We start from the raw sequence: 14,596 nt of genomic DNA on the forward strand, positions 1-14,596 counted from the left end.
GGCATGAATATTTATGTTCTGTTTGAAATGAATACTGCTTTTGTTGGGCTGTTTAATTTGCATTATTAATAGACTTTGTACTTGTATTGATCCTTCACTTAGACCCTCTCCTCCTGATTGTTCCCAAGTGTTGTTTTGCTCTCAGCGGCACAGCAGACAGTAGATGTATTATCATGTTGATGGTAGCAGACCTCAAGGCTTTTTTATATGATGGGTCAGGAACCCCGAATGAGTTACAGGCGTGTTTTCCTGCTGGTCACCGCATGTCCAGTGTGTGTTTTAATGAGCCCTCGGTACAAGGGTGAGGGATTATTTTTGATGCATTTTAGTCCCAGGCTGAATGATCTTGTGGCTGATGCTGTTCAAGGGTCAGTCCTTGATCCAAACATAAACTTATACGGTAAGACTGTAAAGTGGAATATTTCCCCAACTGAAGGAACTTTACTCAAGTCTTCAAGGCCTTATAGAGAAGATATCTTGTAATGTTTTACTTTAGACAGAGTTATATAATAGATAATAGATAATGCAGTTGAAAATATGTCTTCTTGTCTTCTGGATTTGACTTTTTGACAGCGCAACTTATCAGAACAATTATTTTGACGGCATATACAACAAGATCTGGAGTATTAGAATAATTTGACTTGCAGCCAGGAGGAAAGGAAGGAAAGAATAGAAAGGAAAGCAGAACGAGAGCAAAAGGAGGTGACAGCAGTGGCAGTTAGTAATTGTGTTGATGAAAACCAGACCTCCTTTATCTCTCCTTCACATTCCCTCCCTCACTCTCCTTGCTCTCCATTCTCTCTCACTTTGCATCTCTCTCTCTGAGGCCAAGAATAATGAGGTCACTCCCCTCTCAAGGACCGTTCCAAATAAAAAACCCTGTGTGTCTCCTCTCTCATTCCATCTCGCTCTCACTCTTTCTCTGTCCACATCCCATCATCCACGCGATGCCCATATAAGGGCATGCACTGTCTCTCTAACCACCCTTGCACACACAGAGGTTCCTAAGTGACCCAATATGTCTTATTGTGAACGCAAAGGCAAACTGGACAGCTTTGATCTGTCTCACTGTGTAAACTGCTTTTGCACTCTGATATGTGCCTATATATACCTCTGCTTAGGTAAGGATGTTTAAACATACCTCTTAGTTGAAATAACATGCCTGATTTGAACTTGTTTTGTGTTCAATAGCGCTAGAGGTCAAAGTCTGTTTTGTACTGCATAGGTTTTTTCATGGATCATCGAAAACTGGCTAAACCTGGCCCTATTTTTATTACAGGAACCAATTAGGTTTTAAACGTTTGTAGTACATGAATGCAAAATTCAGTATATGCTCCAGTCAGCTGTGTGCTAATTAAGGCTTTGTGGCAAATAATGGTGTAACATTTTTTGTATTCTAAAAAGTCATATCAACTGATAGCAGTTATATACAAAAATCAAAGGCAAAATAAACACCGTACAACAGTTTTTAGTAATTCTCATTTCTCATCGAAAATAATTAGTTTGAGTTATGGAAAAAATAATAAAAACAATTTGGGCAGTTGAAACAATTTAGAAAGTAGATTATTCCTACTGTGAAAATGTCTCTTTGCTTGTGTTTTGTGTTCTCTGTTCCGGTGTGTATGTTCCTTAACCCTCCTCTCAGACCATTTGAAATCATCATCCTGATGACCATTTTCGCCAATTGTGTGGCCTTAGCTGTCTACATCCCCTTCCCCGAGGATGACTCAAACGCCACCAACTCCAACCTGGTGAGTAATCCACGATATTTAAACTGCTTTACAGTAATATACACTCACATGCTGTGAAGTCCACTAGCTGGTTCAAATACCTGTTTGGCTCATTGGTTTTTTCCCCCCATTCCTGCAAGACTTGGTTTTTGTTCTTGTGGTCGGACACCTGCGTTTCCAAGGTGAATGCTTTGTCTTGACTCACATTTGATTTGGTGTGTGATGATTTATGAAACAATTCTTCAGAAGATTTTTCTCTTAATTAGCATTACTGAGCAGCATTGTCATTCACACATATCCAGCTGATTCCACTGCCTGTGTGATTTCCTGCCACGTACTGTATATACGAGGCAGGAGAGGGGGAGGATGTATGACTCTGTGACTAGTTCATGGAGGTGAAAGACAAGATGTGTGAAGGAAAGGAGAGAGGCATTGAAAGAAAGAAAGATGGGAGAAGGACAGAACAGAATTTTTTTTATCAAGAAGGGATTAAAGAAGAATGTCTTTCTTTAAATAATCTCTTGATGAGCTTTTTTTGCTCTTTTCATTGGTTGTTTAAATATAAACTTGTTGATTATGATGTTCCACTTTGAAGCTTGAATAAAATGAAGGGTTTGTTTATTTTGACTGAGGACTATTGAATTGAATCAAATAAAGCTATTTTAGTTGATTTTATCAAAGGCTAAGCATCCTGTGGGAAACTTTTTTGGCTAAGAAAATAGTCGTTTTGATTAGGGAAAGATTTTGCGGTTGCCAAATTGTCATCTGGTGTTATGCACTGAATGTGGTATTATTTTATATTATTTTAAGGTAAAGAAAAAAATCATCTTACAAATGGAAGACATCTGTTGCTTCAGAACTTGATTTTCTGACTGCTTCTTGCCAAACCTCTATTCTAATTACTTGAACCTGGCCGCTAACCAGGGTGTGTGTGTTTGTATTTGCTGGCATGTGTGCGTTTCGTATGTGTGGAAAATAGTGTGTTGCTCGGTGGTATGATAATATATCATCAGTCTATTAGCTATATCTGCTTAATCTGGATGAAAAGCCAATCCCATTGTGTATTGGGTAAGAAAGGAAGGAAGAAAGAAAGGAAGGACCCTGAACAGATCACAATCAATAACACAGCTATAAATCAATATGATTACACGGTTACGCAGTATGTGTGAGTGTCTGTCGGTGTCTTTCTCTGTGTCTGTGTATATGAGCGTGCAGCCAGTGTATTAGTGTCAAAAGGAAACTAATCCTTCTCAGGCCATGTCACATCTGTCACTCTATGCTTCTTCTTTTCTATCTTCTCTTCTTTCTAAGAATGAATTTGCCACATTTACTCATTCTGAAAGCTCACGCCTGTAATGTGCTACTCACATGTTATGAGCTCATTGCTGATTTAGAGAATCTCATTCGTATTATGGAGAGTTTTACTGTTCTTACTTTATAAGAAAACAGTCAGAGTAGCCGGTGATCACATGATCGAGCTAGGAACATTTTGAAAAGCATTCAGTACAGCAGCTTTAGTTATAGCCAATATAGTGCATTTTTTGTAAAAATACCGACTTTTATCAAGCAATATAAATATAAATAATATAAAAAGGGGAAACTTTAAGTAGTGCAAAGTGTATCATTTATTTTCAGTGGACAGTCTAGACTGGCTAACAGTAAGTCTACAGTCTCAATGTCTGTCCACACCACACAGGGGCATTTTAATGACACTCTATTTGTCTTTTTGGAAACCGCACTACACACCTTACCTACTCACCACCAACAGCTGTGGTCGATTAGTTTTATAACCCTTTGACACAGGAAGCGGTGTGCAGATGGACTTGAGGCTTAAAGCAGAATGATGAGGATTAGTAGGTTGTGATTTTTAAACACAACATTCAAAGTTGGCCTACCTGTGCCCTGTACTACGAATCCAGTTCAACATACCCTGGATATGTTTGAGTTATCTGGCTTAACTAACCCAAAACAAACGCAATCTCGCTAAGCGGTCCTACGACGCTTGTTATCAACTCGGTAACTCAAGCCAGGGTTTCTCCGTCCGGCTGAGTGCACGTTCACATGAAAGGGGTGGGGTTAGCAACATTTGACCAATCACAAACATGGACAAGCGTACTGACAGCGCAGCGTCATACTTCCTGAGTGAAAATAAACTATAATATTAGACATATGAAGAAGTTCAACTTTAAACATCCATGACTTAAACACTTTATCCAGGATCAAAGCCACATAGCTGCACCTGCAAGGTGAATACAGCTGGTAACAGAACAAGTGTTTGAATGCGTACATTAACAGGTTTATGATATCACTGCCCCGTCTAAAACACGATCTGACTTTAATTACATTTGACTCGAGTGTTTCGTCAACTTATGTGTTGCTTAAAATAATACTTCTGCATACAGTATGTGACACTGTGAGTGTTGCACGGCCAGATACGGCTCAGCTGACTCAGATAAGGAAATATATGATACATTATGATGTGATGTGATATGAATGATAATGGGACACACATCGACATCTGCACTCACAGTGCCGCAGACTGTACGTAATGTTACTATGATCCGGTTACTTATGTTGTGGCAGATATTTAAGTAAGCTTTCTTAACGCTAATGTTATAATAGTCAGATTGCTCTGAAGATGGGAGGTGATATTCTATTCATGTTCACGTTCACACAGTCAGTGATTTTTGCCGGCCATCTTTCCTGCAACGGCAGCTTTTCTGTGTTTCCTTTCTCCTGTAATATGACTTGATCGCTTTAAACTCCGCACATTGAGCTCTGATTGGTCAGCAGGCAGTGCTTTCACTGAGTTGATCTCTTATCCTGGAACATAACCTGCTCCGGACCAGGCTAGCCGTTCAGCATAAGTTACCATGGAGATCTAGCCCGTTAAGAAGAGAACCAGCGTCGTAGGACCGGAAACCCAGAGTTTACCCTGAAGTTACCTCGCTAAGCGAAAATCCGGCTTCCTAGTACAGGTTGAACATCAACAAAGGAGCAAGGTTAGGTTGCAAGACGACCCAAGATTCAACTTCAGGTTACATTTCATGTTGTTATTGTTATTCAGCTAACCCTAAACACCCCCATTGTTGAGTATTGTTGTCATTTGATGGACACATTATGCTTAGCTTGTTGTGGTTTTGTTTTCTCACCCACACAGTTTTCACATATCTTCCGAATTTTACTATTTTTAAATTGCAAATAAACTAAAAGCTTATACAAAGCTTGACCTCTTACTGAATTATAATCTGAAGCAGCTGCATCATGATGAATGTGGCTCAGTTTCCTGCTGAGGCTCTTTATATTTACCCCTGACCCTCAGTGTGATTGAGTTTTAGAATCAATATGGCGCCCCCTCGCTAGATTCGCTCAGGTCTCTCCTATGTAATACCTCGGATCTGTTGTAATGCTTTCAGTACATGATTTCTATATCTGTCTGCATCCCATAATATGCTGCTATGTCTCCTTGACAACATGCCCAATAATAGCAGCGGGAGAGGTTGTCATGGATATGGTAACCGTAGTGATGCTGCTCATCAGTCCTTCCAGAGGAAAGACTAGTAGGAACCAAAGTTTGAGGAAGTATCTTCTTCCTTTTCAGGGAGGAAATATATGCTGCACTTAGCTCAGGAAACACATCTTTTAGTGAAACAAAGGTTCAATAATCTGAAGTGTAAATAAATGTACACTTTCCTCCTCTTGCTCTTCTTTCATTCTTCTATCTTATCAAATCAATATACTTTGAGATTGACCAAATAATGCTGTACTAACGAAGCAATTAGCTAATAAATAAACCTCATTAGACACTAATTGATGGAGAGGAAGTAACACAGACACACATGTACACACATGTACACGCAAACACATACTTACATACATCCCCTGAGCAATAATGAGGCTTAATAGGATTGGCAGTGATTGAGGATTGAGATAAGGCTGGTGTGATTCTGTGTGTGCACATTCAGGTTAAGCTGCTTTATTGGATTGTCTGCATACATTTATATATTGTCTGCCATGTTTGCACGTCTCTCATGAATATGAGTTTAGGATGTTCAGGGTTGCTCATCTGTGTGTGATAAGGTATGTGTGTCAGGTGTGTAACGTTAGATGAATTGTTTTCATATATATAATATAATTAGTCATTTTTTGTCCTTAAACATGCCTTGGAGGTTTTATTTGATCCAACTCTGATTTGCTTTTATCTAAGACCCTTTTATTGGAGTTGCTGGCAGTTTTCTTTTGTCTTTTTAATAGTGTAGGTTTTCCTGTGATTCAGAAGCATGCCTCCATATAAAGGTGTTATACTTCAGTCCATTGAAACCACTTGACGACACAGACAACACATCTCTGGGATTTAAACGTTCAATTGATCACTTTCTACAGTTCTGGAACCACTTTGAGATTCAACAGTCTTTATTTCCATCAATGTCAACAAATACATCTAGCTACTTTAATATCATTTCGTGAAAGATTAGAACAATAGAACTTCAAACAGGAATATACTTTCTATAGGTAGAAAACGTCAATGTTTTCTTTTATCTCTGATTCTATTTTGTTTATTTACACTTGACTTCAGAACTGTCTTTGCCTTCGTATCCAACATGTTACATTTCATTAAATTGGTGAAATAACCTTATTTTACTGCCTTTAAAAAGAATCAAATACCAATATTAGACTCCAGATATTGTCTGGTGTTTGTTCTTGGGTCGCCACCTGTCCTCCTGCCTCTCCCCATCAGCTCTGCTGTAGAGGATCAGGTTAACATGCTGTTCCTTTTGGTGCTGCTCTGCCGGTTGCTAGGAGTGTCTATTTATAGAAGGAGAGGAACGATCAGCATCTATCTGTACGTTCACTTGTCTAAACAATCTTGGTCTGTGTTTTATTTTGGTGACGGTGTTGTGAGTGTGTTTGAGTGTGTGTGTGTGCCCAACTCTGAATAGTCACAGTGGAATGCAGCTACTCAGTGCATCCAGATTAGGATGTAGATGTGTGTGTACTTTTACTAATAATATTTGTGACAGTGTGTATGTTGTCTATACAATAGAATGTTTGACTCACTAACTATAGTTATCTGATCCTATACACATCAGTAGCCCCCTTTACATAGATTAGAACATTACAATCCCTTGCATGCTTGCTGCAGGACAACCAGTTGCAGCCATACTGGATCCTGGGGAGTCCTTATTTCAGAAATGTAAAATGCTGTTCCTGTTCAGTCCCCAGAGGAAACAAGGAATACCCCTGACAGTTCATATTAGAGACATTGGTGCTTTCCAACTCCGAAGTTACTACTTCAGAGTGCTGTTTAGTTTCTGCTCCATTGGTTCCATATTTCGGAGCCATTTTGTTCTAATTCCCCGCTGCTGCAGGGCTCCAGTGTAACTGATAATCAACCCTAAACACTGTGAAGACAAAGTTTACATTCTACACTGAAAGTTGTCGTTTTATCTGATTAGTTTCTTTGTTTTAAAGGTCCCATGACATGGCCATTTCTACTGATCATAATTCCATTGTTGAGGTCTACTAGAATAGATTTACATTGTTCAATGTTCCAAACTCACATTGGTTTCTCATACAGCATCTCTGTGTAGTATGTGTATTCACTCTCTGTACTAAACGCCTTGTTGGAGCTCCTGCCCCCCCCCTCCCTCCCTGTGAGCCCACTGTGCTCTGATTGGTCAGCTCGCCCACTCTGTTCTGATGAGTCCACCACCGTTACAGTGAAACATCAGTGATTATGTGTTACAATGGCGTTTGTTAGCAACCAGAAAGTGACACCAGTAATGACAAACAGATGAGAATGCTGCGTGGGGTCTGGGTGCCGTGTTAGCGGGACGTTGCGGGGCTCGCTGCTCCGCCCTTTGAGGCGCGAGGAGCCGACAGTGTGAGCGGTATTACTGGTGTCGTTTCCTGGTTGCTCCGTGGGGTCTGCGAGACACCGTGGAGCTCAGCCTGAGCACACACAGACACTCACAGCCTGAGCTCCGAGTGGGTGGGTGGGTGGGTGTGTGTGTGTGTGTGTGTGTGTGTGTGTGTGTGTGTGTGTGTGTGTGTGTGTGTGTGTGTGTGTGTGTGTGTGTGTGTGTGTGTGTGTGTGTGTGTGTGTGTGTGTGTGTGTGTGTGTGTGTGTGTGTGTGTGTGTGTGTGTGTGTGTGTGTGTGTACGGAATTGATCAATATTGTGCAGGCTGTTATTGTTATTTTCTGTTCACTACATTTCTCTATAAGTCAAAAGTGGTTGGCAATATCCAGAGCTAATGGGCAGAACACCACATGGAGGCGATAATGGATCATGGTGAGAATGTTACATTAAACATAAAGCACAGCTGTACTAGTTTATCTATTGAGCTAATAATGTTGGCTAGTATTGATATTTATTTGTTTTTAGGAATTCCTATTAATTCCTTTGCAACTATTATAAGCATAAAACAATATTGGAAAACCGATGTGTTCCTCGCTCATTTTATTTTCTGTTCTCCCTCTTTGGAAAAAGTACATTGGCACAGTTCTTAAACATAAACAATATGGCTTAGGTGTAACATTACTTTAGCTGCTTTGAATGTATTTGTTCGTTAGTGTTCTGAATTAAAATACATAACAACATGGTTTTATTCCTTGTTTCCTCAGTCAGTCCCTCCCTTCTGTTTTCTCTGAGACTTTATCTTCTCTCCCTCGCTCTTCTCCTCCACCTCTAATAAAAGTGAGAGATAAAGACTCTAAATGATGGCAGCTGTGGCACCACATTCATTACAATGCCATTTCCTCTCTTACTTTTTAACAGTCCCATTTCGGTGATAAAGAAAGAGATTTCCACACAAACCTCAGGGCCTCTCCTTCTTTCTTTGACTTTTCTTCACGTACATCTCTCTCCATTTGTATTTTCTGTGTGCCATCCTTTGCATGTATGTGTGTCTTAAGTAAAAACGGAATATCAATATGTCTATTGTTTTAATCCCATGATTCCTTGGCAGATTCCTGAACATGTTCCTGTCTTAAGCTTCCTGTTTACTCCAAACATGCATTGCAGTGTTGGGACTAACGCGTTACTGTAACGCCGTTATTTTTGGCAGTAACTAGTACTCTAACGCATTACTTTTTAAATTCAGTAACTCAGTTACCGTTACTACATGGTGCGTTACTCCGTTACTGCGTTAGTTTTTTTATATAGTCAACAGCCAGGCGAACAGAGATGAGAACTGTACTTAAGTACAGTACTTGAGTAAATGTACTTAGATACTTCCTGTGTCACATGCGGAGACGGGCTGTGGGCGTGTTTGTGTTGTTTACTAACAAGACTATCATGGCAGCGGCGGAGCTCAAGTCTAGTTTCTCCACCTGGAGATATTCTCACTATTTCACTTTTGTCGAGCACAAAGAAAAGAAAGTTTCTGTTAAATGTAAGTTGTGTCTTGGCGGGTCAAAGAGCCTATCTACTGCCCAAACCAGTCATTCAAATCTCTTAAAACATCTGCAAAAACAACATGCTGGGACGAAGCTAGTAACTAAGACCGGCACAGACCCAGACTCAGCCGACGCCACTCCACCTCCACCTACGTAAGCAACAGTGGCTGGATTTTAACCGAGGGACTGCTAGCCAGGGAAAAGTCGATAAAGCCATTGCACGGTATGTTGTAGAACACATGCAGGCTATTGCTACAGTGGAGTCACCCGCTTTCAGGGAGCTCGTTAGCATGATAGCATGTCCGGGCGGCACACGGCATATGAAACGGAAAACGTTTTCCAACTACCTGGAGAAAGAATATACAAAAATGTAAAGCCAGCTAATATCGATGCAATCCAGATTGCATATAATGCATGTCAAGTTGATCAACAGATTGTATTATTCTCCAATGCAATAACAGTACTGAAATGAAGGCTATAAGGGCATTAATATAATGGAAGCCCTTTTTGTAAGTAACTAAAAAGTTACTTTTCACAGTAACGCATTACTTTTTGGTGTAAGTAATCAGTAAAGTAACTGAGTTACTTTTGAAATGAAGTAACTAGTAATGGTAACTAGTTACTGGTTTTCAGTAACTAGCACCACACTGATTCTAGACCACTGTGGTTTTGAGGCTAAGCTTGTATATATTTGTGTGTGCATTTTTATATTTGTTCAGACACATACAAGATCTCTCGATTTGTGTAATGCCCCTATTGGTAATCAGCACGAGAGTTCTATGGCAAACATGTTTATTCAGGTCAAACCAGCCTTATGAAACAAAAAAATTGTAATGCAGACGCCAGGGAAAGCATTATTATAAACATTACATAACTGGCTGGAAAATGCTAGTAATGTTGTCTTGATTTTTGGAAAATGGTTATAAAGCTGCAGATGTGCCAGTGGTAACCGAGATTAGGACGGAGGCAGTGAGGGAGAGAAGGATGAAAAAGAGATAAAGCAGGATATTTTTACTGAGCTAAAAGTGTCCTCTACCTCACATCGACCCACATTACAGCTCCCACAGAGCACAGGGAGAGAAAGAGACAGCAATGTCTCTGTCCATCACGGAAACTCTCAAGTTCTCACTGAAACCTTACTACAGGGAGCCATGTCCGTCTTAATGTCCCAATTTCAGACAGAAACATTCTCTCAAATACAGTTCACTTAAACTCAGTGGCTGTGTTCAAGGCAGCTATTCCTTTCAAACAGAGACATATGTTATACTGGGCTGGAATAAAATAAAAACACAAACCTCAGGAGGGAGTAGAGTGACCAAAGCCCAGTTTAACACTTGTTAAATATTAACTGTGCATATGACATCATACAGATGACATCATGGAAATAGCAGTGCGGTGGCTTGAGAGTATTCAGACTGCTGTAAAGAGGTTACTGTTACAAGTTTACATTTTAAAAGTGTTAAACCCCATGGGGGAAGATGAATTCAACCTATTTCAACGATGTGGAGCAGTAGCCCTGTGATAGCTGTAAGAGGTAGCTATAGCACCATAAAATACATAATTATGAAACGAAAATGGGCAAATGATTATATTTTTTGATACCAATCTGTATTGTAGTTTTCTTAATCTTAATATCTTAAATATTTGCATACAAAAGCAGTTTCTCCTATGCCGTTTACATCATTATGTGTGTGTATGTGTACAAAGTTAAAAAAAGGATAAACAGAGTTCAACTCTAATAAAGACATGTTGAGTTAAACTCAAAACTTAAACTTAAAGTCATGTCCCTTCCCTTTCCGTTTCTCTCTCACTGCTACTGTAAGAACTCAGCATTTAACACACTAGAACATCTGAGTTGAATGTGTAGGACCATCTCATCACTCGCATCCCAGTGTTAGACGAAAACACCACAATTTGCTTTAACAGCAAACATTAGGGCCATGGCAACAAAGCTGAAGGAAGTGCACAGTAGATCTCTGGGGAAATGAGGGTGGTAAAAAGGTGGAGTGTGTACTTTCTGTGTTCATGTGTGTGTTTGTGACTACATCATTTCAGGCTAATATTTGTCCAGCCATTAAAGCCAGGTGTGACATCACAAGCAAAGTGCACTCAGCTACACTCTAAAAACGAATTCAGGCGACCTTTCACCTCCACTCAATTAAATGCATGGTTGCAAGATAGAAATGTGAGTTAATTGATTTAGATAAACATTTTAAGTTGCAAACATTAATTTACAAGTTGTGTTGACGTAATAATGTTGGTAATTACATCAACTTAATAGTGCGTGTAATTTGAACTCTGATTTCTGCGTTAATTGACTTCAAACTAAATTCAAGTTGTAGTAAGTAATGCAATTGGCTTGATAACTTAATTGTTCTACACCTTGAGTTAAGGATTTCAAGTCCACTTCCACTTAACATGCCTGGACAAGTTCCGACAGTTAAGACAAATAGAAATATACAAAGGACATTTTAAGGTGAGTGTCGTCTTTTGTCTTTCAAATACAGTAGATAGCCTTGTAGTTGCACTGTATGGCAAATTGCTGTTTGACCAAACTTAGCAGCCTTTGAACTGTGAATAGTTCTGTGAGAGGATACAAAGTAGTAGAGGCTACTGTGAGAGTAACAATACTTTGGTTACTATTGTGATATCGCTTTTTATTCAAAATGAATCTCGTGAAGCAGATCAAGGATGCTTCTTGAGGTAGGATCGTTATTTAGAGTTGTCATTGAAATGCAAGTTGTTGGCAGTCACCCATTCAGAATATATTCATTTAGGTCATTTCTCTTTTTTTCCTTTTTCAAAAATAGCACAATACAATTGAAGTACGCAGATAACTATAGCCATCCGCTGCCTTGTCGTGTACCTTGGAGAAAAGGAAGAGGACCTTTTCAAGTAAAAATCTTGAAATAAAATAAAATCCACGGACACAGGACAAAAGCACTGCTCTCTGTCAGCTACATTTTGAAGCATATTGCACTTTTGACCACACCCCAATCAATAATATCTTAGCAACGTTCAGCATGGATAGGTGTTGACAGCAATGGCACGGGAAAAGGATTGTGTAACATTTGAAAAGTGGCTTCTGCTCTTCACTTAACCAGTTCACATATTATATGGAACCTGCTAAAAAAATGAGAAGATACACTAAAACTTGCACGGTTGTGATCGATACAATCTGTCCACATGCATTTAAACACTAGGCAAAGTACTCAAAAGCACCTCTGTGTGTCTTCAGGACCACGTTGCCATGACGACACACACATCCAGACTCAATAGGTGAAAACAATAGCAGCGTTGCTTTAGCAGCTGGTAATAATGGCTCTGAATTAGCTAAGAGTGACAGTTTAAAAAGTATACAATTACCTAATTCATTATCTCTTATGCGCTAACCTATTATTTAATGTGCTTCCAAAGGACATGAATATCGCCTTCATCAGTGACCGGTCCACCCCAGGATCTGACCATACGATGGCACCATCGTGGTCGAGGGAAACAAATGAATGAGCAAGCATTCTGCGATAAATGTGTTCATACTGTTTGAAATAATGACTGTCGGCAGTGGAAACATCTTTGTTACATCTTTTATAAAATGGATGTGTGTGATCTGCAGATTGGTGGCCATTGAGAGTTTGTTTCTGTAGTTTTACAAAAACTTTACAGATTTTACATATTAGGCACTGGTTTTAAATCTGCAAAGGCCTCTAACTTCGATGTGATGACAGCATTTATTTGCTGTGTCCCCATTTCCCATGGTAATATGGCTAATGTGTTTATTTATTATTTAAGGGGGCAATTTAAATTTGTGTTATTTATCTTTTTTTTCAAGATTTAAATGAAGCTCAGCGCAAGTTCTTTCAGGAAGACTGGGGGCCCTTCTCTCTTCTCTTAGTTTTCATTTCCTCGCTCCTCGGTCTCGGCCTCACCGGAAGTTGATTTGTCTGCGCCATCTTGAGTAGCGTCCCAATGGCTTTATTTTTGCCGGAGGAGCGAGGAGCGATAATGGAGGAGCTATAACCGAGGAACCACCAGACCATCCTTCGATGAAATCCTCAGACACTCGCCCCGCCCCCTTACTGTGTATCGCTCACTGATTGGACGAGGCAGTGCATGCACTGATCTGATGCTTCTTGACATGAGAGCTGTTTCCCAGCGGAGTGAAGAAAATACATGAACCTCACGGGACTCACTCCTCAGTTTATACCGTGTTTTGCTTCAATTAATGTATCATTTAGTTACAAATATGTGATATATCTGAACAACAAAGTGGTCAAAAATCATTTTCTTCATTTATTGGAAACATTTTCATGATCGCTTTTTTCGTTATTTAAGAATGGCGTTTATCTTTTTTGAGAATGAGTTCTTATTTTTTTTAACGTATTGGGGTCTATAACAGTGCGGCGTCATCACAAACGGACGTCGCTTCACGTGACGCTCCGGAGGAAAGGACGTCCCATTGCTCTTAAAACTAATTTCCCTGCTTCTCGTGGTTTCCTTGCGTCTCTCCATGCTTCCCTGGTGGGAGGGACTAGTCGCAGGGAAACGACGCAAGTGAGGGACGCAAGGAATCCATTTAACCGAAGTGAGAAGGGCCCTGGGGTGTATATACATTCACTCCGCAGCTGCATATAATCAGCTCATCACAGGCGTTCTCTTTAACCTATTACATTCACCTCATTCTCCAGCAGCCAATCAACGTGCTGCAGCCACACTATACAATGGTTCTCCTCTCTCCTGCAGTCAGCTGTGATTTCAGGTGTTCATGCACCTTATCATACTGTGTGGCATGTGTCAATACATGTTCAAACTAAATGAATTCTCTCCTGATTGAAACATCACGTGTTGAAATAAACAACTGCAGTTCAAAATAAAAAGTGAATTACCTAATATTTTTGTTGTGAAATCAATTAATTTCTTTCTTTAAAGGCAAAAACATGAAAAAGCTAAGAAAGAAAACTATTGAATACAATATATTTGGAGCAACTTAATTTATAAATAGTTGTCAACTTAAAAACGTGTGTTCACAATGATGGTAATTAAGTACATACAACTTAAAATTCCTTTTAAATCATGTGGTAAAACTAGTCGGAACAACTCAATCTTTTGAGTAATCAACTTCAAAACTTGTGTTTATGCTACCAATTATTAAGTAAGTGGTAATTAAAAACACCTCTGATTGTAGAGGAAAAGCATTCTCCCCTAACTCAAATAACTTTGATGCTTTAAGACAATTTCATTAGAAGTTGTCTTAACTCAATAAACATCGATGCAAACTGCTGCGTTGATTTTCTTTGTTGAGCCAAGGCATTTGTTTGTGTACTTTCAGCTAATAGCTCCCCTACAATCTCCTCTGAGCCTAATGCCAAACCTCAATCCGTTGATTTCGTTAGCACCAAAAACTAAGTGCTGTTTGGGTGCAAACATTGACCTTCAGAAGCAACAGGAAGATGCAAATAAGTCAATAAC

General features: G+C 39.6%; 1 protein-coding gene across 2 annotated transcripts in view; it reads left to right on the forward strand.

Annotated features, from left to right (window-relative positions):
- The window catches only part of cacna1c (calcium channel, voltage-dependent, L type, alpha 1C subunit), a 256,189-nt gene that overhangs the window by 89,112 nt on the left and 152,481 nt on the right, over nucleotides 1–14,596 (forward strand). For both annotated transcript variants that reach the window (XM_071201832.1, XM_071201831.1), the window contains exon 3: nucleotides 1,646–1,751. In XM_071201832.1, coding sequence (XP_071057933.1) covers nucleotides 1,646–1,751 — 106 coding nt within the window. The remainder of the gene's footprint in view (nucleotides 1–1,645; nucleotides 1,752–14,596) is intronic.

Source organism: Pseudochaenichthys georgianus, chromosome 23 (genome assembly GCF_902827115.2).
Source record: "Pseudochaenichthys georgianus chromosome 23, fPseGeo1.2, whole genome shotgun sequence".
Classification (NCBI taxonomy): Eukaryota; Metazoa; Chordata; class Actinopteri; order Perciformes; family Channichthyidae; genus Pseudochaenichthys; species Pseudochaenichthys georgianus.